The 22368-nt window shown below is 39.0% G+C and overlaps 1 protein-coding gene across 2 annotated transcripts; it reads right to left on the bottom strand.

The window, feature by feature from the left end:
• Nucleotides 1–1756: 1756 nt before the first annotated feature.
• On the bottom strand, nt 1757–20523 carry PACRGL (parkin coregulated like). 2 transcript variants are annotated; one of them, XM_052642101.1, is made up of 10 exons: nt 20426–20523; nt 17010–17077; nt 16738–16892; nt 15430–15497; nt 12583–12673; nt 9801–9935; nt 9616–9663; nt 9190–9330; nt 5073–5153; nt 1757–2029 (listed from the first exon to the last, which is right to left on the bottom strand). In XM_052642101.1, the coding sequence occupies exons 2-10, from the start codon at nt 17059–17061 to the stop codon at nt 1973–1975; spliced, it is 828 nt and encodes a 275-aa protein (XP_052498061.1). In that variant the 5' UTR covers nt 17062–17077; nt 20426–20523; the 3' UTR covers nt 1757–1972. The 2 variants fall into 2 exon arrangements, with proteins under 2 accessions (XP_052498061.1, XP_052498062.1); XM_052642102.1 differs by lacking the exons at nt 9616–9663; nt 20426–20523 and adding an exon at nt 20260–20383 and having other exon boundaries at nt 9223–9330.
• Nucleotides 20524–22368: the final 1845 nt, after the last annotated feature.

The following is a 22368-nucleotide window of genomic DNA, read 5'->3' as shown; positions in this document are numbered from 1 at the left end:
AAAACTCCAATTATTCAGATTATTTTTAATGACCTTAAGCCAAAATCGTAAAGCTGCCACAGTATTACTAAAGATACACACACCTTCCTTGTTTTGCAGAAATATCACCAAGACCAAGAGGCTAGAGTAGGAGGAAATTTGCAACTGTCTCTGCAACAATAAATCAGGTATCTATTCTGGTGTAGACATAGGATGTTGAAAGCTGCCCTGCTATCACCAGTGTAGAAATTAAGAGTAGTACAATACATGTACACTGAACTTGGCCATCGCGTGTTTGTGTAAACTCAATGTGCACATTTTGTATTTCAAAACGAAAAAATAAAAGCAAATAAAATGTTTATAACTCTACTGTCTATGTTATAGGTCTTTATTTCAATAAATTTTATAATTGCTAGACTAAACACATGCAGTTTTTCTTATGGGATTTCTAAACTGTAGAGATCTTGGTCTCTGGGTGGTGCTAAAGTGCAAGGATAGAAAGCCAGAGCAAGGCCAGTGGGCAGGCCGGCGTGGGAACTGATGGGGCCTGAGGACGTGACGGGAGTAGACGTGAGGGAAGAAGGGGTGAGGCAGGGGCCAGGAAGGACAGGAGACCTGAGGCGGAAGGAGCATCTCTGCAGTTAGCACTCTTTAAAAGTCACTCAGATTTTAAATTACATCTGTGAGACTGCACCTGAAATGAGAATTATCTACACAAAGAGATCAATCCACATATCTGAGGAATGGAATAAAGAAAGGGTGAACATCCTTCTGGGATAGAATGTGAGACTGTGAACATGCTCAGTCGTGTCCAACTCTTTGTGACCCCAAGACTGTTGCCTGCCAGGCTCCTCTGTCCACGGGACTCTCCAGGCAAGAACACTGAAGTGGGTAGTCATGCTCTTCTCCAGGGGATCCTCCCGACCCAGGGATCGAACCTGGGTCTCCCACAATGCAGGCGGATTCTTTACTGTCTGAGCCACCAAGGAAGCTCCGTCTGGGATGGAGCTGCTGCTCTAATCTCCACCTCTTCAGAAGGCTCAGTCAGCCTTGGACTTGGTGTGGCTACTCAGGGCCCTAAGGCTCTCCTCCTGCCCAGAAGGTGGAGGGTCTTCTTGTTTTCTGTTTCTCTCCCTCTACTCCTTTCTCTGTAGAAAGATCTAGAATCAGCTGTTATTACATCAACACTCAGAACTACACTTATAAGTAATACTTGAATAGCTTTTTCAACTAAGCCAATTATAAAACATAAGTAAGCACAACAAAATAACTGAATACATGTAAGAGTTTTAAGATTTTAATTTCTGAATATCTTCATGTACTGAATACCAGTATTTTCAGACTATGAAATAAACATATATGTACTTAAATACAATTAACACCTAAATTTAGGTAGTTTTTATGAGTTGTAATAAACAACCATACTTAAAAGAGAATTTACACATTAAAAATCTTTTTCTTAAAGTAGAATACTCTGGAAAGAAATTTTTTCCAAACACTCTATATTATAAAATACATACTTACAAACAATACAATTAACAGTGAATTCACAAATATTTGTCCACTATTTTAAACTCCCATAGACTTGATAAATATAAAACCCAGGAAATGGCAGAATGTCTAAAAGTAAGTACACAGGTACAAACTGACTGTATAAATGTTATATACAAAAGGCACCAGAAAATACATACAAACCTATCCACTGTAAACCCAATAACTGCTGTTCACACAAATCACAAAAAAAAAGAAAAAAATTAACCCCACAAGATTGTACTATTATGGAACATTTTTAATATTTTTCCATTATTAACCATTCTTTCTTTTTGATGAATAGCTTGTACTATGATTCGGTGGACCTGTGTATATACCCATCCAAGGCCAGTAATAATGAAGGATGGCTGTGATTTACAAAAGAATAAACTGAAGTGACTCTGAACAGGTTTTGCAGACACCCATGGTCAGCGTTTAACACCTGTCATTCAGGCTCCTTTCTTCAACAGCATATGGAGCAGTATGTCGGAATTTTAGATTTGATGATGATAAGGCTTCCCTGTCAACAGAAAAAAATTTTAGCCTCATTTGTTATCATGCAGCGTTCCCCTAAGAGGTACTATGTTGATAGGAGTGTGCCTAAAATAATGTTCAAAGCTCCAAACAAGCAAACCAAATAGCATGGGAGCAGAATGATGGAAAAAGAAATAGAACCTTTTTCCTGAGTTAAATAGAATATAGGTTGTCTCTTTCTGTGGTTTAAAAATATTTAACTAGAAAAGTAGTTAGAAACCAGACTACCAGTTTTTTAATCGATCTCTAGCCAATCACTTCCCTATCAAACCTGGGGCTCATTACTTTTCTATACCTCAGTTTCTAGCTCTTTAAAGAGGGATAACAACAAAATCCACCTCTGACGGCTGTAGCAAAGATTAAATGAATCTAATGTCTAAAATGTACTCAACAGAGTACCTATCATGCAGTAAGTTCTTACTTGCTTGATAAAGATCAGGATGTGTACTTGTAAGGTACTTTCTCAAGACATACATATACATCATTTAAAAAGAAAACTGAATCAGGCTAAGAATGAACCAGTTTCAATTTAAGGCATATAGTAAACTGACGAGTTCTAAGAAAAAATCGTCATGGCTGTCTGTAAGTAATATTTCTATTTCCCCAGAAGTTGAGTCCTCTGATTATTTTAATACACACGAGCCCTAAGAAATAAGAAACTATAATCCTGAAAAGACTGTCTCATAAAGACCCATCTCCAATATTAAAAGATACAAACACTGAAGTTTTTAGAAAAGGAAGAACATCATTAATTTCATGATGGAATATAAAGTCCCTAAACTCCAATACTTTGGCCACCTGATGCGAAGAGTTGACTCATTTGAAAAGACCCTGATGCTGGGAAAGATTGAGGGCGGGAGGAGAAGAGGACGACAGAGGATGAGATGGTTGGATGGCATCACCGACTCAATGGACATGGGTTTGAGTAGACTCCGGGAGTTGGTGATGGATAGGGAGGCCTGGCATGCTGCAGTTCATGGGGTCGCAAAGAGTCGGACACGACTGAGCGAATGGACTGAACTGAAGACAAGTACAATAATAATTGTCATGGACAGTCTTTGATATGTGATCAAAACTTTCTATTACATTAATTATTACCAAAATATTATGTAAGACATTAGAAGGAGGGAAAAAGAACAGAAAAAGTCAGAGGGAATACCCAACACTTAATAGTTTTTATAACTTCAAAATCTTTTTATTCTGTATTAACATGACTAAAAACTGATAAGATTCAGTGGCAATAAGAAAACATCTCTGCTAGCTGTCACTGGGATCCTTGAATTGGTCACCTACATCCTCTGCATTCCCCCATTTCTAACCTGTGCCTGTGTGTATGCTCAATCATGTCCAACTCTTTTTGACTCTATGGACTGTAGCCTACCAGGCTCCTCTGTCCATCGAATTTTCCAGGCAAGAATACTGGAGTGGGTTGCCATTTCCTCTTCCAGAGGATCTTTCTGACCCAGGGATCAAACCTGCATCTCCTATGTCTCCTGCATTGGCAGGTGGATTCTTTACCACTGAGCCACCTGGGAAGCCCATTTCTAACCTGTATTTACTCACAAACTGTCCCCTCTTCCACACATACTCCCATGAAATCTAAGGTGCTGGGCTGCCCTTTTCTAGTTGCCCAGGCCCAATATCAGGCCACAGGATGTGTGAAAACCATCTGTAGAGTTTCAGACTGAAAGTCTTGCCATCATTATTTAGCATCTGTTTATTTGCATTCCACAGAGGAAGGGGCAAATTATTTCCCATTCTAATTCTCAGAACAGCAAGCACATTTATAAGCAATAAGAATTCCTTTCTGTGCTGGGAAGGGATACTGGACTGACTAGGGTATGATTCTGTGCATTTTAACAAGGTGTCTGAAGATTAACCCTCCGCCTCGACTCACACAAAAAGAAACCCATTATCTAGTAGCCCAGGGATTGACTTTCACATTATAAACTTCACCCTAGAACTTCATCATGAAAAAAAAAAAAAAAAATCAATTTAAAAAGTCACTGAAATTGGTCAAATTAAGTAATTTAGGCAATGCTTAAACTAAAATATCTGCCATATTAAAATTCTATCGATCATGTAAATTTTCTTTATAATCAAGTACCTAGAGTGAAATTGAGTTCTGCAATGTTAATCCCATGCAACTCTGATTAAATGTAACATCCAAAACATGGTTGAATCACTGCATTATGGAAATAATTCCAACACTAGAATATTTGAATACATCTTTCAAGTGACGAAAATTCAATCAACCCAGTTATTTGACAACACACAGAGAGTAATGAAATCCCTCACATCCTGGTACCTTCCTGCAAGTAGACTAGTTGGCTAAATCACTCCCCTGTGTGCGCGTACACAGGTTCAAGCAAGCACACGCACCTTCCAGACAGAACAACCCAGCCATCTGGGAATCTCATCTCTACCTTTGCTTACAGACAGACTTCAAGCTGTTCAGACAGAAAAGATGACAAATAAAAGGAAAAAAATCCCTACTCTTTCTTCCTCTTAGTCCTTTTTTTTTTTTTGATCTTCCCAATGGTAAAAGCAAAAACGTCCAAAACACTTTAAACAAAAAAAAATCTGGAGGGCTGTTCTACAAAGGAGTGTCACACGGTCAACAGTGAAAAGTGCACAGGCCCTACATTTATACAACCTGGGTCTGAATCCTTGTGCTTAAACACGATGTGACCTACTATTAATATACAGCACAGGGAACTACATTTCATAGTAAGCTGTAAGGGAAGAGCATCTGAAAAATAGTTTATATATATATATACGGATATATAGCTGAATCACTGCTCTGTGTACCTGAAACATGACATTGTAAATCAACTATACTTTAATTAAAAAAAAAAAAACTGTGTGACCTAGGCAAGACAGAAACTCTGAGCTCTAAAAAGAGAATAATAATATTAACTCCACACAGTTACTTGAGCCTGAAGTGAGATAACATGTTATATGATCAATTTTATAATATGACTATAATTTTTAGAAACTATGGTTTATGGGGAATAATGCTCACTTACACTTCCGCCATGCTGCTCCAGCTTCTGTAACGCAGTGGTGATTGGTTCTTTGAATTTCTTGTCCCTTAATCTCTTAGAAAGCTTTGAAAATAAGATTAAAAGAATAAAATGATATAAAAAAATAACACTATTCACCATAAACATTAGTAAAAATTCACTAATAGGCTAACTAGAAATAATACCATTAAATCTTTACTATAGAGTAAGCATATAAACACCACTTATTTTGTTTTAGATTGCAAGGCTTCTTTTAGGAAATATCTTATAAAAACTTGCATAGAATAGATGTCACTGTACCTGTTTAAAAAGATGGATTTATATTATTTGATATAATACCAAACTTACAGAATCTGCTCCAGAATTACCATACTGTAAGTATTCTAGAGTAAGGTTTCTAAGAAATTACACTCTTTCCCATTCTGTAATTTGTAAGACCATCTGGAGGACTATGATGGAAAGCTAAGCCTCTAAAGCACATGTGTTTCCTACAGTCAAAAATGGAAGAGACAACGAAGAACAGAGCATTTGCATGAATAATTCACTAACAGTGACAGGCAGAAGAAGCCGGCTGAAACCCACAAGATCACCGAAAGCCCCCAGCTACGTCCTGAAGGTCCTTGCTTGGACAGGCGGGGAGCTCTGACTGAGATGAGAGCAAGCACAGGAGTCAGAATAACAGGAGCAAAGAGGGAAACCGTGCGGTTCAGGCCCTCAACACAACTCCTTGCTGTGTTCTCCCACCGAACGTCTGCAGCACTCACCCAAAAACCTGAACCTTCCAGCCAGAGCAGGACTTGCTTGTGGCTCCAGTTTCTGGGGAAAAAAATGGAACCCAGGCAAGAATTCCTCATCACCAAACACTTAGCAAGCCCCTGTCCTAGAGCTGGTTTCTGGTTCTTCATCTTTCCAGGTCTGAAAGTGACCAGGACAACTCCCACCACTGAGCACTGAGTAACGGGTTCTTTCAGCCAGGTCATCGAAGGTTACGGAGGGTCAGAAGAGACTCCCAGAAAGACAAAAAATGTGACAAAAGCAGTTCTAAAAGGGGGACAGAAAGTGCTTATCAATGTCCTGGGGATGAACAAGGAAAAGTGCCTCTTACAGATCTTAGGTTTGTTTTCTTCAGATCATGTTACCCTTGGACAGATGACCACAGGCAGATCCACAAACCACCACCATCTCATCACATATACCCACTGAAGTACAGATTCTCAGCCCCACAAATTACTTTATCAGACTCTCAGGACAAAGGTCCAGGTGCTGCATTTCTAGCAAGATTCCCAGGTGATGTATTTATTTCTTCCTTCAAGTTTGAGGATCACTGTCCTAGGGTCAGTGAACAGTCTCTCAGCGTTGAAGCTCACAAAGGATATGACTTATTTCATATCTGAAGAAAATCAGTTGTACGTACGTTCAGTAACTGGTTTTGAAATTTTTTTCCTAGAAGAGCCCTTTCTTCAATTAAATGTCTAATGTAGACGTCTGTGAGACATGAAAGTGCAGCCTTTCTGGCTGAATGGGTGAGGTGGGGAGAGGAGGGAGGAGGACCAGCTAGCAACTCAGTGGTCCTCACCACGTGTGGCTTACAGACCAGGGATGAGCCCCTACATATCCTGTTTCCAGGGCCCTCTACTCCTTGGAATCTTGTGAGGGTGTGAAGGCCAGTGGGGTAGCTAGGTCTCCCCAAAGTGCTGCCACCCCAGGAAGGGAGGAGGCCCTTTCAGTGAGTTCTTGTCTTAGGAAAAGCAGAGCTCTGCGGAGGTGTGTCAGTGGCTGAAGATAAGCGCTACTGCGCCTCTAAAACCAGTTAAGAGAGTTTAACCATAGATTAGTCTCCTCCCTCCACCATGGTGGGCAGGGCTGGGGGGCTGTTAGGAAGCTCCACTTCCAGTCAGGGGAAGGATCCTTTTCTTTGCACTTCGCTTCCTCTTTACCTCATGCCAGTTCTCTCAGCAGATGTCCTTGCTACATATTTCTCCCCCAAAACAAAACCAACCTCCACAAGGGCAGGGGGCATGTGTGGTTTTGTTTAGTATCATATTCCCTGTGCCTCAAATAATACCTGACACAAAATGGATGAGCAGAGAGCAGCAGACTTATGTTAAACTGCTGATTGTCTGAACCAAGCAATCTAAAATTGATTGATTTTTATGACCATCATCAAAAAAATTCACAAACAATAAATGTTGGAGGGGATGTAGAGAAAAGGGAACCCTCCTGCACTGTTGGTGGGAATGTAAACTGATATAGCCATTATGGAGAACAGTACAGAGATTCCTTAAAAAAACAGGAATAAATCTACCATATGACCCAGCATTCCCATTTCTGGGCACATAACCTGAGAAAACCACAATTCTAAAAAACACCTGCACCCCAACATTCATTGCAGCACTATTTACAACAGCCAGGACACGGAAGCAACCTAGATGTCAATCAACAGACGAATGGACAAAGAAGATGTCGTGCATATATAAATGGAATACTACTTAGCCATAAGAAGGAATGAATTTGAGTCAGCTGTAGTGAGGTGGATGAACCCAGAGCCTGCTATACATTGTCAAGTAAGTCAGAAAAAAATATATATTGTATATTAATGCATATATATGGAATCTAGAAAAATGGCTCTGATGAACCTAGTAGAGAACGGACTTGTGCACAAGCAGGGGAAGTGAGGATGGGACAAACTGACAAAGTAGCACTGACATATGCACACAGTCATGTGCAAAATAGATAGTGGGAAGTTGCTATGTTACACAGGGAGCCCAGCCTGGAGCTCTGTGACGACCTGGAGCAGCGGGATGGCAGGAGAGGGGGGAGGCTCAAGAGGGGAGATACACATATACAGGTTTGGTCCTTGCGCTCCTGGATGGAAACCTCTATACTCTTGGAAGGTCCTGCCAGGTAAGAGTGACTTTGTTTACCTGGGGCCTTGGGCCACACCAGACAGTCAGTGCTAACAATGTGATTTACAGTCAGGGCCTCCAGGCACCAGGTACCAGCTCAACTTCTAGAGGCTGGAGACCAAGGTCAACGAGGCAGGCAGACTGTGATGTCATGTGACAAACGTCTAATGAGAACCCTGGACACCCAGGCCCCAGTGAGCTTCCCACCCTGGCAATGCTCCGTGCGTGTTGCAACGCACCACTGCCGGAAGCCACAAGCGCTGGCCCCCCAGCTCCACCAGAGAGACAACCAGAAGCTCCACACCCAGTCTCTTCTGGCCCTGCTCTACGCAGCTCCTCCCTTGGGCAATTTCAGCCTGTATCCTTTCACTGCAATAAACTGCAACACTGAGTACCAGCTTCTCTGAGTTCCATGAGTCATTTCAGCAAACCTAAGGGTGGTCCTGGGGGCCTCCTGAACTGCAGAGTATCCCAATTTAGGCTGTGACAGGGTTAAACTCATAACAGGAAAATGTCTCAACCTGAATCCTGCTGCTGCTGCTGCTAAGTCGCATCAGTCATGTCTGACTCTGTGCGACCCCATAGACGGAAGCCCACCAGGCTCCTCTGTCCCTAGGACTCTTCAGGCAAGAACACTGGAGTGGGTTGCCGTTTCCTTCTCCAATGTATGAACGTGAAAAGTGCAAGTGAAGTCGCTCAGTTGTGTCCGACTCTTCGCGACCCCATGGACTGTAGCCTACGAGGCTCCTCTGTCCATGGGATTTCCCAGGCAAGAGTACTGGAGTGGGGAAGCCATTGCCTTCTCCAAACGTGAATTCTAGAGACTCACTAAAAAATTACAATGTAAAACAAAGAAAAAAGATGAATAACATAGCTCTGGCAACATCCAATTCCACAAGAACACTTACAAGCTCTGCTTAGAATTCATAGATGATCCACATAGCTATGAAGACCTCACACTGTTCATTAATTTTTGCCCATTCAATTCTGTTTACTTTTATCACAACTCTACATTTGCTCATGCAGATGCTTTCCGTTAAAAAAACAAAACAAAACAAAAACCTGAAGAGACTATATTGCCCATTAGTAAAAATGTTTAAGAACAACTAGGTCTAATGTCTATACTTTTTGGTTACGATGATGAGGTTTTTTTCAAGGTTTTGAATCATTTTAATGATTAGTTTGAAGCCATTACATCAAAAAACGATACGTACACACAAGCCCTCTCCAATCTTTCCAGCACTTACACTGGTAAGCAGATGTTTCAGATGGTCGTTTAGAGAAGGACCAACGACGACACTTAACTGTACCAGAGCATTCAATCCTCTTTCAAACACTTCATCATCCACATGGACCTGGGGAGGGTTGGGTGGTTCATGGTACACAGACAGGGAGGGAAAGGGGAAAAGGAAGGATGGATAAGGAGAAAGGGTAAGCAGGTGGAGAAAAAGTGAACATTCAATATTAGAAAATGACCAACCAAACCCAGGATTTAAAAAAATAATCTTTAATACAGGACATCTAGAAGCAAAAAATAAATTTGGGTTGACTGAAACATTAAATAAAATACATTGTAGCCTACAGAAAGACTGACTTCAGGTTCATTATTTTCTCTAACTACTCAAGATGTCCCTCTTTACCTTCAGTACATCTTCTAAAGGTATCTTCCAGTAAGGAATCATCTGGCCCTGAAAAACAGTGGCCGAATTCTGCACACACATTGAAATCACAGGTAAAGAACAAATTTGCATAATATTTGAAAGAAAAAAAAGATGTAAAATATTCTAAATGTACTGCAGAAAGTCTAAAGGAATCAAGGACATACCAGAGCTGCCTTCAGCACAGGAATCAGTCTAGGAAGCAAAGGCACAGCTTTCTCAAGAGCGCCTGTGACCAAAAGTAATTCTCTAAAACCCTCCTTTGACACAAAGGTATATGGATGTTTAGTCTCTCTCAGACCCTGCCAAAACAAACAAACAAAAAACAGATTTACTACTCATTACTCATGTAAGTGAAATCAAGTTTTAGTATTATTTTCCTATTTGTGAAATATAATTTCAATCATTACAATTTCAATTAAACTAAGAAATTGTGGAACATGGGATATGCATGAGACAAAAAGGATCTTTAACCAAGAAGGAAAGGAAAAAAAGTAATACGAAAAAAAATAAAAGGAACAGGGAAAAGCAAAGGAGAAGCAAGGAAAAATAAATGAAAAAAAAAAGAAAATAAGAGGAAGGAGCATGAAAGAGAGGAAAGGTAAATAAAAAGAAAGAGAATAAAAAAACTTACTATGATACCAAAAACATGTTGTTTACACTCCCAAACACTGCCAGAAATCACAACAAATTAGTCTAAAATCTATGCTAGTAAATCCCACTTTATAACTGCAAAATTGTTGGACTCCCTACCTTAAAGATGACTTTGCAACTTGTTTAATGAGTCTCTAAAATATTATATCTCCTTCACATTTAAATACTAAGATACTTAGAAGACAAATCTTATACTATGTTTAAAATGCATTGTAAGATTTCAAATGCCATTTTTAACATCAGAAAGTCAAACAAAAATATGGGGGAAAACTGGACTCCATGCTTCCACTGTAAGGGACAAATGTTTGATCCTTGATTAGCAAATTAAACCTGCATGCCTGCATGCCATATAGGAAAAAAAAAAAAAAAATCCCCAAACAAAACTACCTGCTCCAAAATGGTGATGAAACACTTCTTTTCCTACATGCCGTCATGCTTTTGAAAACTACGCTGCCAAGCACACTGGCTCCACAGAGCACAGGTTGCACGGTCTTGGGAGCAGCCCTATCCTGTTCATTTTAGAGCTGAGGAGCCTTAGGTCAAGGGGAAATGGATTCAGTAGTAGTGGTTGTCACTGCTTCGCCATTATTAAATGAGGAGAGGGGAAACAGAAAAGTTTATGCAGGACAGAAATAAAAACAGCCGTGTTTGGAAAAACAGATGTTTAAAAGATTGATTCTATGAGATCTAAACTAAACTCAGAGTTCCTTTGAGGATTCCTCAAGTCAAAGCACTGCCCCCATCTTATGATTAGCTACAGTATGTTTTCAAAGGTATCACTATAGTTTTGATTCATCTAAAAAATTGTGTGCTACCATATATAAAAAGTTTAAAACTCAAAAAAGAACTAATGAAATACAAACATCTTTAGTTTGTAACACAAAGTTTAAAAGAGACTGATTAAAATTTAATTTCAAAATAGGCTATCCATAAAAATACACTATTTCTTACACCAAAATACATTCTGCAGGCTGAGGTACAAATTAAGAAAAGCTAAGACCTAAGATAACCTGGTAGTCTTCAGAAGTAATTGATGCCTGTGTGTTAAGCCGCTTCAGTCATGTCTGACTCTGTGACACTATGGACTGTAGCCCGCCAGGCTCCTCTGTCCATGGGATTTACCAGACAAGAATACTGGAGTGGGTTGCCATTTCCTTCTCCAAGGGATCTTCCCAACCCAGGGATTGAACCCACATCTGTTACATCTCTAGCATTTGCAGGCACGTTCTTTACCACTAGCACACCTGGGAAGCCCCAGTAGTAACTAATGTGTCCATTTAAAAGAGTAAATAAACTTGGAAAACTAAAGGAGGAATTAGAAATTCTAAGCATTCACTACAATTAAGATATCTCAATCAGCACAACTGTCTACTTTTTCAGCTTTGCTGACATCTGGCCCATCCCACAAGTTTTACAGGAAAAGCAAATGTTTCTTTGAGTGAAGCAAAAAATAATCTGAAATTTTTCATTGTCATATCTTTTGGATTCCTGACTACTCTATGACTTATCCCAGAGGCACTGCCAATTCAGATTAATACCATCAAGGCTCTACTGTAAGGACTTGCTTCTTAACAGCAACAAGAACAAAAATGATCCTGAAGTCTTAAAGAAGACGAGTTAAGGTTAAGTACAACTGGTTAATTCATTTCTCAAATTCTGTCTCTAATTCTATACATTTATAAATAACATTCACAAAAGATATCTCTGACTCACTTCAGGCTAATACTCTGCCAACTTTGTTCCTGACACAAATGTCAATATAAAGGAATATATGAGAAGTTTTTCTGAAATCCTCTACAAAAATCATCTCTATGATATTTTACTTAAAATGTGCAAGAAGGCAAAAACCCTGAAAATTACCCAAAAGAATGTTTAGGTAGTTGATATCAGTTCCCTAAGAAACATATCATATTAAAGGTGACTTAATATAGGTGAAAGGTTCTATAAGGAAAGACCAAACAGTCACTGTTCACTGATTCTAGTATGAGTTTAAATGATGATATCCTCCTGATTTGACTAGTTCAATATGATTCCAAGCACTTTAAATTAAGTATGAATATTTTATCTACTTATCTACAAATCCCTGTGCAGATTAATTTCATGTTTATAAAGCTGATTAATCAGTTTCTAAGAAACATACACCATTCATAATTAGTTCCTAAGGAAGTGTGGTGTTTTAATATCTGTTCTTTGGCTTTTATTTCAAAAGTAAAGAATGAGATTTACTGATGAGTTACAAAATAACATTTAATGCAATTAGAAAAAATAAACACTCAGGAAAGACTGAGTATTTACCTCAGCTAAAGTAATAAGAAGAGGATCGAACGGAAGCTTTTCAGGAGGACATTCCCACTGTAACCTGTGTTTTACTGAACCATGGACCAACCTAAAATACAAAAGTCAGTGAACGTGATAAGAACAAGAGACTTATATACTAAACAGTGATTAATCAGGATATACATATTCTTTCTCCACCATAACCATATTAGAAGTATCTTGTAACACGCAGGAACCTCATGACTTTAAAAGATATTACAAAGGCACCTTATAGAGCAGTAATTGCATATTTACAATCCTACAAATTCCTACCCTTTTAACGAAATTGTTTGATGACTAAACTACACATCTCCACATTTGTTAAGCCTACAGTTTTGGAGTGCTATTTGCATCTTAATGCAAATGTTACATTTGTCATAACTATAATAGTTAATCCATAGACAAACCAATAGCAAACCTATCACAAAATAAGCAAACAAATGTGATAATTAGAAATAATTTTTTTATACGCAATATTAATTTTCAGGTATGTATTTTGTGCATGCTAAGTCACTTCAGTTGTTTCCAACTCTGTGACCCTAGGAACTGTAGCCTGCCAGGTTCCTCCATCCATGGGCTTCTCCAGGCAAGAATACTGGAGTGAATGTTCACTGCAGCACTGTTTACAACAGCCAAGACATGGACACAACCTAGATGTCCATTAGCAGACAAATGGATAAGAAAGTTGTGGTACATATACACAGTGGAATATTACTCAGCTATTAAAAAGAATGCATTTGAGTCAGTTCTAATGAGGTAGATGAAACTGGAGCCTATTATACAAAGTGAAGTAAGTCAGAAAGGAAAATAGCAATACAGTATATTAACGATACATAATGGAATTTAGAAAGATGATAATGATGACCCTATATACAACACAGCAAAAGAGACACAGATATAAAGAACAGACTTTTGGACTCTGGGAGAAAGAGAGGGTGGGATGATTTGAGAGAATAGCACTGAAACATGTATATTACCATATGTGAAATAGATGACCAGTCCAAGTTTGACGCATGAAACGGCACTCAAAGCCGGTGCACTGGGATGACCCAGAGGGATGGGATGGGGAGGGAGGTGGCAGGGGGTTCAGGACGGGGGGACACATGTACACCCGTGGCCGATTCATATCAGTGTATGGCAAAAACTACCACAATACTGTAAAGTAATTAGCCTCCAATTAAAATAATTAATTTAAAAAAAAAAAGAATACTGGAGTAGGTTGCCAAGCCCTCCTCCAGGGGCCTGGCCCAGAGATTGAACTGGTGTCTCTTACACCTGGACTAGCAAGTGAGTTCTTTACAACTAACGACACATGGGAAGCCCATATATCATTTAACCTAAACAGAAATAATCTAAATGAAAGCCAGGTTTTATTTCCGTTAAAGAGAAGAACACTGAGGCCAGGAATATGCAATGGCCCATGCAGGGTGAAAAAGTGGTAGCTCCCTGAATTAAAGTCTCTGCTGTTGCTGCTTTTTTTGAAAAAAAAAAAAATATTTTAACAGCCTTTATTTGAAGCAGAACTTGAAATAAAAATGGACACTGTTAATACAGTGTAAAATTTGGTAAGTTTTGATGTATGAATCCATCCATGGAAACATCACCACACTCATGACAGAGAATTTATTCATTACACTCAACTGTTATTTCACACTCCTTTTGTAATGTTCTCAACTTGGCATCTTCTGCTGCTGCTGCTGCTGCTAAGTCGCTTCAGTCGTGTCCAACTCTGCAACCCCCATAGACGGCAGCCCATGAGGCTCCCCCATCCCTGGGATTCTCCAGGCAAGAACACTGGAGCGGGTTGCCATTTCCTTCTCCAGTGCATGAAAGTGAAAAGTGAAAGTGAAGTTGCTCAGTCATGTCTGACTCTTAGCAACCCCATGGACTGTGGCCCACCAGGCTCCTCCATCCATGGCATCTTCTAAAGAACATGAAAGTGTTATTTTCATAATCCCAAGAAGCCTAGGCAGCCCTGTTTTCACATTTTTAGCAATAATAAATTCTCAGAGTGGGGAGAAGGTATAAGACCTTTAAAACAGTTTCAGTTCAGAATGTAAATACAAAACAGTAACAATAATAAATTTAAAAATGCCTCCTGAGCTTACTTTTCACTCCTAGCCCTCCAAATCTGAAAATATCATTAAAAACTACATTTCTTTACATTTCAAACACCAAAAAGAATGCTATGATTATTCTTTCCACAATGAAAATAAAATGTTCTATCATCTACAACAGGTTAAAACTGGATATACTTAGAAGAAATTAATGTTTCTCAGTAGTGAACTCTTAAAAGCATAGCCCTCTATTAGTAACCTGCATTGCTTTCTTTAAAATAGCTTGATGTCTACCCAGAAAGAATACAAAAATTACATCAAAAGAAAAACAAACAGCTATACTACTCATTAAGAAATATAAGTTCAAATAAAATTTGAAATATCTGATTTCTGAAATATAATTTTAAAATAACAAAACAACTTCACTGAATTGTCAACTTCCAGTTCAGACAAAAGGGATTATTTATCTGAAATTTTCCCAAGCCTATGAATGCTTAAACTGTTTTAGAAACTGTTTTAGTCAACTTCTTCAATTATCTGGTGGTTTACTATAGATTTATCAATAATTCTCTTTTGGAATTAAAATTATTTTTTTCAACAGTGTCCCAGGATCTATATCAATCCAAAAGACAAACTATGAATAAATAATTCACCTTTATTTCAACCTTCCTAGTAAATAAAACTTTCAATACAGTTAAAATGAAAACTGTATTGATTTTACTCAATTATTTTGAATAATATAGTCAGTTATAACTTGTATTGCTCTTACCTGCAAGGAATACCTCCCTTAGAGTAAATAGCTGCAAAGGCAGAAGGGGCTCGTGACTGTTCACCAAACTAAAATTTAAAAAAAAAAAAAAGACAAGAATATAATAATTATTACTATCATCTCCACTTAGTGATACCTAACCAATTTCAATCCTGCTGAGGTCAAAGGCAAACAGACACCCTGACTTTCAAGCCCACCAAGCTTGAATCATTCTACTCAGAAAAATGATCAATCCTCTCCACATTTTGTATTTCCTTTAACCTTTGTTTCAAAGGCTTGGAGGTAGCTGAAACCACATATAAAATAAGCATACTATAGATAAGCATTTTTAAATCTAAACATTATAAACAAATACAATAAAGATAATATATCTTTCCACCCCTCCTCCACTGTGACCTTTCAAAGTGAAGGCTAAATGGAGAAAAGGTGTACAGGCAAAGTAGATTCCTGCATATCACATACGTCCTACTTGTCCTCCATTCAAATATGTACAGTCAGGATGGTCAAAGAACCTAAAATTTCTTGACGCTGCAAATGACAGAAAGAAGCAAAGGGACACAGAAACTTAAACTATTTTCCATTTTTCTTTTATAAAGTCAGACAATCTCCTCTTGCCATTGGATAGTTCATTGTATCCTTGCTTAAGTATCTACTGTATTCTATCTGCCATCAAAGTCTATATCTCAGCCACTCTCATAATCCCCTTTAAAGGCTGAAACCATCATCATCTATGTAAGGCTCGACCAAACACCGTCTGGTGTTGGAGCACAAGTGTGTTTACTTTGTGGATAAACTGACCTAGAAACTTACAGTTATCTACTTTTATGTATATAAACCTTATGTTTGTTAAATGTGATTAATCTGCTTTGAGAAAGCAAAAGAAAGCAGAATTCTGGTGGAACTAATTTGCGGGTCATAAAGAAATGGTCAGAGGTCTTTATGCAACTATGAAAGCATGTAATTCATTCTAGGCAATGGAATTAGAAGGTTATTCATTGATATTGGGAAGGACAATAATCACAGTAAATTTTAAAAGAAATAAAGCTAATATGCAATTTATTTTATACTCTACAGTACTCATCCATGAATGTGATAGGACATACCAAAGCCAACTGATTTCTAGTTTACACCTTCTCATTCCCACACTCAGTATTACCTCCATTCTTCATCATGATTACCATATGCCTTCCTTCACAACTAGTTTAAAACTAATAAAAGAAACGGAATACCATTCAGAATGGCTCAACAGTATATAAAAGTCTAATACTTTGGAAAACCTACTAAGTCAGGAATCTCTTTTGTACCTACCGGGTTAATTGTTTTAGGGTTAAGTTTATCACTTGGTCGAGGATGAAGTTTTCTTGCAGATTCTGGAGAACTGGTTGATGATGAAGATTTGCTTTGTTGAACTCTAGTCCCATGTTTTACTTGTGCACTTGATGATGTCCTTTGATCACAGTTATCTGAAAAAAACAGAACATCAACAAAAAAGAAGTGAAAGCTCACCCTGCATTCATCCGTACAAAACAGTGTGTCATTAACAAAATATACCTCTTCATTTAAAAAGCAACATTCTGTACCTGTAAGTCTGTTTCTCATCTGTACACCCCTATGGCACTCTGATTTCTGCATTGCTTCTCCTTTATTCCTGCAGTTACATGAAACTTGATTTCAACATTGTTTCTGGGGAGAAGGATTCATTAACAGTGTAAAGACCAAACATAACAGAGTAGGAAATACAGTAAAAGCGCCACAGAAAATGTATGGTATGGAGCAAAATGCCTAAAAAGGCAGTAAGAAAATATGAAAATTATCAACTTTAATAATACCAATAACAGTAAATTAAAAGGGATGACCCACAGAGATGTTATGGGGAGGGAGGTGGAAGGGGGGTTCATGTTTGGGAACACATGTAAGAATTAAAGATTTTAAAATTAAAAATAAAATAAAAAATTTAAAAAATAAATAAATAAAAAGCATCTGTCACGCCAATGAAATTTTTTTTTTAAATCTGTAAGCAAAGTATATAAAAATATGCATTTTTCCATTCAAACAGTCCAAATACACTTTTAGAAACTCAGTTGTAATCCTCTGGCCATATACAGAAAATATAGAGTAGATTTCTGGGGAAAGTGGTTGGCACGTCCTGTACTGTCTCCACTTTCTCTGGCCTCTGTATTTCCAGAGTCCCAGTGTTCACATCTGCATATCAAGTGCTACATTTCCAGTGACGTAATGAACTCGCCTACTAAACGGACCCCTTAAACTTAACATCACCCAAACTGAGGTTTTCACACTGAAGTTATAAACCGCCTGTCCGTTCAAAGTACCACCAGTTTTCTGATCTCTCAGGCTGAAAAATGCAGGATCTCTACTGTCTCCTTTTCTTCCATTTCCCACACTCAACCCTACAGATATGATCAATGTGACATGATGAAGTAGAAGGAGCTCTGGGCTCAGATTTGGGACTGCCTCTCCTCTTTAATAATCACAGGTTTATGAACCGAAGGAGATTGTTTAATCTTCCTAAGCCTTGATTTCTTGAGCTCTGAAAATGGGGGAGATACTAATCCTATCAAAGCTATTACTGAAGGTTAAAGAAGATATGTCAAGCTTACCCAGTGAATGATGGTTCACTTCTCCCTCTCCCATAATTCCCTCTTTGCTAACAGGCGGTCTCTAATTCGTAGCCCTTGTTTTCCTGCCAAATCAAATTATTTCAAAGAATCTTCCACCACACACCCAGACTTATACACTCAACTGCCTGCTGGTATTTCTAGGTCTAGCTCCAAACCCAAGTTCCACGCAGGCTTTCCTGATCATCAGTTTCTCAAATGCACGTTTCCACAGCACTTGGATTTCTGCCTCGCTTCCTTATTTCTCCTTGATTACTCCATTCCCCCATTTACATGACGCTCCAAATATTCTTCTATTAGAGTACTTCCCACTTTAAGTCTTTAATATAGTCATTTTTCTATAAGATCTTCTCTTAAGGCCACATAGATGTAGTCTTCTACGTGTAAATGACAGCTTTTCAAATATCTGGGGACACAAATCACAACTCTTTAGTTCTCTCTTCTTCAATATAAACATTGATGGCTTCTTAAACGAGTAATAACATGAGATTATTTTAATTGACTTGACAAATTAGAAATCTTTACAAGGAGGGCAAAGTTCCATGTAATAACATTCAGCCTCCAAATATTTTAAATACAATGTGACCAGATCAAAGTACCCTGCCAAGATAAACTAAATGTAAGATTATTTCTGTAACAGAGTAATTTTAAATTTCGATTTCCTTAATTTGATATGCTGACCTAATTTTCTCAGCCTGCTACCAGCAGATGAGTTACTTCCCAATATCACACTTCACATTCATCCCCAAGGCATTTTCTAAAAATACAGTAATTATTAGCTCATTAAATTTGTTAGATCCTATCCTAAGCTAACACAGACTTTAATTATGACCTATTTAAAGTGCAACCTAATACTGCCATTCAGTGATTATTCAACAAGTTGGAATGACACAATTTCTATGTTCCTTTATGTCAAACAGCTGTTTCTATAAGGTACTAACTGGAAAGTGCTACATTAGATTTTGAATAAGTTCAAAAAACTACTGAAACTCTTCATTTGAAAAACATGTTAGAATATTGAGCTTCCAAAGGTTTTAAGTATACAGGACAGTTTTTATGTGATACAATTATGCAATTTTCAGCAACAATACCAAAACATACACACACACAATGATGCAAACATTTCCCTGTCCACTTCCAAAACACCTATGTTAGAACTGCTTTCCAAAATAGTTTTTCAGTTACTGTTAAAAGTATCACCCTTTACCTTACAGACAAATGAAGTGCACTCAATTTTTAAAAAATAATATCCACCTGGGAGCACACCATCACCAACAAACCCAGAGCATGAATTGTTTGTAAAAGGGAAAAAAGGTTAATTCATCTTACACTAGCTTTTTCATTAAATAACATGTGAGGGCGGTTAATGGTGGGAAGAAGTGAAAAAGTAACTCTTTTGTGTTATAAATATTACAAAGGATACCATTCAATCTTTTACAAAACAATATGAAGATTCTAAATAAACACTAGAATCTATTAATCCACTTAACCCCAACACCTAAACTATGTCACAATATCAAGAGAGCAAGCAAATTAAGCAAGGCCCCACTGTGGACCCCTCATTTTTCACCTTAGGTTTCCTTAGATGCTGCGGGTCATCTACAAGGGGTTACAGGCATCTGGGTCTGTGCTAGGAAAGAGTACTTTTCTTTGATTGTTTTGGACAGCTCAATATATCTTATTTCTTTTTCCACATACCTATTCTTCCCACACTTGCCTCTGAGACCACTGCACTAAACTAACTGCTAAATTCCCAGAGACAGAAGTCACTTTTTTTCCTACTCTCTCATCTGGTGTTTGGAAGGTCCCAAAAGTGTTAACAGGAGCCCCACAAAAGAAGGTGAACTCCATCTCTAAAGCTCCTTCAAATTTCAAAGAATAGCGACACAGCCCAGTATTCACCTATCCCAACCCTTTTCACCGTAAAGAAAACCCAAAGAGCCAATATTAAGGGTCTTCATATTTCCTTTCCATTTCCCTAGCCTCTTCGCCTCCAACATCACACATTTCCCAATACCTAAGACCAGTCCAGGGCCGGGATGTTGTCAAAGTTAGAAAATGAAGACATGGAGAGGAAAACATGGAGAAAAAAAGAGTTGTGTTTTGCTTTTTTTTTTTCTTTTTTAAAGAAAGTCAGATAAGAGTGGCTAACGGCGCCAGTTTCAAATAAGGCAACTCTCAACCAAAGCCAGACCAGGAAGGGCGCGCTCATGGCGCTCAGCATCTCCAAGCTCCTTAGCAACGCGGTCCCGTGGCCATAGCAACTGATCAGACAGGAAGCCGCCTTCGCCGAGAGAATGAGAGTGGCACAGCGGATCCCCGCACGTGTGCAGCTCACCGCTCTAGGGACCCATTCCTACCGCTCCTCTTTCCCACCGCGATCTGCACACCAACAAACCAGCACCCGCTGGGCCACTAGCCGCCGGTCCCGTCGCCGGCCGCTGGGGACCGGGAAAAGCAGGTTTCGCAGAGTTCCCGGATCTTGCGGCGCCGCGCAGTGACGTCACACGCACCCTGCGTCCTCAAGCCAATAGCATGGAGGTCGCAGAGTTGTGCGGGTCAGGAATGGTTGCCCTGGCAACGAGGCGCCCAGTATTGAAAGTGCAGCTCGCGAACTTGGCGCTCAGTCTCCAGTAACAAAGGGGTACCAGGAGCAGAGTATTTTCGGAATGATCGAGTCAAGGAACAAAGGAGAATACAGGTTCCTTGTACTACCTGCGCCGCAGCCTTACCCTAGTCTATGTATTTAACTCGTACGTTTTTCCGGCACACTTAGCTCAATGGTCTCCGTGTATTATTGCCCTAAATCCTCTAATAGCTGAAGACCCTGAACTTTCGCCCCAGTGTTTTCTACGGCTAAGGCCAGAGCCATCTGCCAGCCGAGCTGTGGAATTTCCTTTCCCGTTATATTTTACTAATTCATATGAAGACTCTGATGCTGGGAGGAATTGGGGGCAGGAGGAGAAGGGGAGGACAGAGAGTGAGATGGCTGGATGGCATCACCAACACGATGGACGTGAGTTTGAGTGAACTCCAGGAGTTGGTGATGGACAGGCAGGCCTGGCGTGCTGCAATTCATGGGGTCGCAAAGAGTCTGACACGACTGAGCGACTGAACTGAACTGAACTGAACTGATGCTGTTGCAGTCAACTGTAGTGCAGGAGTCGTAGGAGGCGCGGGTTCAATCCCTGGGTCCCGACGATCCCCTGGAGTGGGAAATGGCAACCCACTCCAGTATTCTTGCCTGAAGAACCTCAGATAGAGGAGCCTGGTGGCCTCCATAGGGTCACAGAGTTGGACGCGACTGAAGCGACTTAGCACATGATACAGCCATACTTTAATTTTAAAATAAGTGTGTTTGTGTACCCCCATATTATTTCTATAAAATGAATACTGCAGGAAAATGCGTGTCCCCTGGCAACTGCGACAAAAGCATTTGGTGTCATAGAAACCAAACCCTTTCAGCCGTGTCTGTTGTGTACCTTTCTAACGTCCTCTTTTTTTGGTCAACCCATGGCCTTAACCTTTTGGTCAGGTAATATCTGACTCTACAGTTGACACTGTTTGAACACTGCAGGAAGTGTAATCTTTCCCCACCCCTGAGACACCAAGCTTGTTCTCTTAATTGCCGCCCCAGAAGCATTTTCACTAGACTCAGTTTCTTCAGGACCACACGGTGCCTTTTTTCATTCTGCTTCTCCATTTCTAGGGCGTTACAATGGTGCCTCAGGAAATAACTCTTTAAATAAATGCACTGAACGAATGAATTCTATGCATATCTAATTTATCTAATGTTCTGCAAAACTTGCATACAAGTCTATCTTAACTTTTAAAATTCGTTATATTGTATTTTCCTATAGTCTCCACCAGACTGAAATTATTTCCATCACTTTCCTAGCCCCAATATCTAGCCCAAAGCATATTTAAGTAATTTTTTAAGAAAAAAGAAAAGAAAATCCTATTTCTTAGCTATTTTCACCTTATCATCTCTCTTTTCTAGCTTCCTGAAGATTTACTGTATCACCTGCCCCTTTCTTCACTCCTAGCATCTTCAGTGGCAGCCTTGGCAACACCTAGCTCATGATATTTTAGCCTCTTTGCCTGGAGTGTAAGAAAGTTGTACAAATATAGAAAAAAGTAAATGGATACCTACCAAGTACACACTGTATGTAGAACATACCATTAGATGTTGGAAAATCAATGCAAAATATAAAAGGAAAGTTAACTGATAATAAATTGCTGATTTTAGAATAAGTTCATGTAACTCCCTTTTCAATTCAAAGTTGAATTTAATTTCTTTTGC

The sequence above is a fragment of the Budorcas taxicolor genome, chromosome 6, assembly GCF_023091745.1.
Source record: "Budorcas taxicolor isolate Tak-1 chromosome 6, Takin1.1, whole genome shotgun sequence".
Lineage (NCBI taxonomy): Eukaryota > Metazoa > Chordata > Mammalia > Artiodactyla > Bovidae > Budorcas > Budorcas taxicolor.
The sequence above is the reverse complement of the archived record's forward strand: the minus strand, read 5'-3'. Positions and strand labels throughout refer to the sequence as shown.

Bases quoted from the DNA above. Each gene is read 5' to 3' on its own strand.
- PACRGL (XM_052642101.1), bottom strand. From the start codon at position 17,061: ATGCAGAAATCAGAGTGCCATAGGGGTGTACAGATGAGAAACAGACTT. The intron at 15,498-16,737 runs GTAGGTACAAAA...TTTAAATTTTAG, and splicing joins ACCCTAAAACAATTAACCCG to TTTGGTGAACAGTCACGAGC. The intron at 12,674-15,429 runs GTAAGAGCAATA...TTTGTATTTTAG, and splicing joins AAGGGAGGTATTCCTTGCAG to GTTGGTCCATGGTTCAGTAA.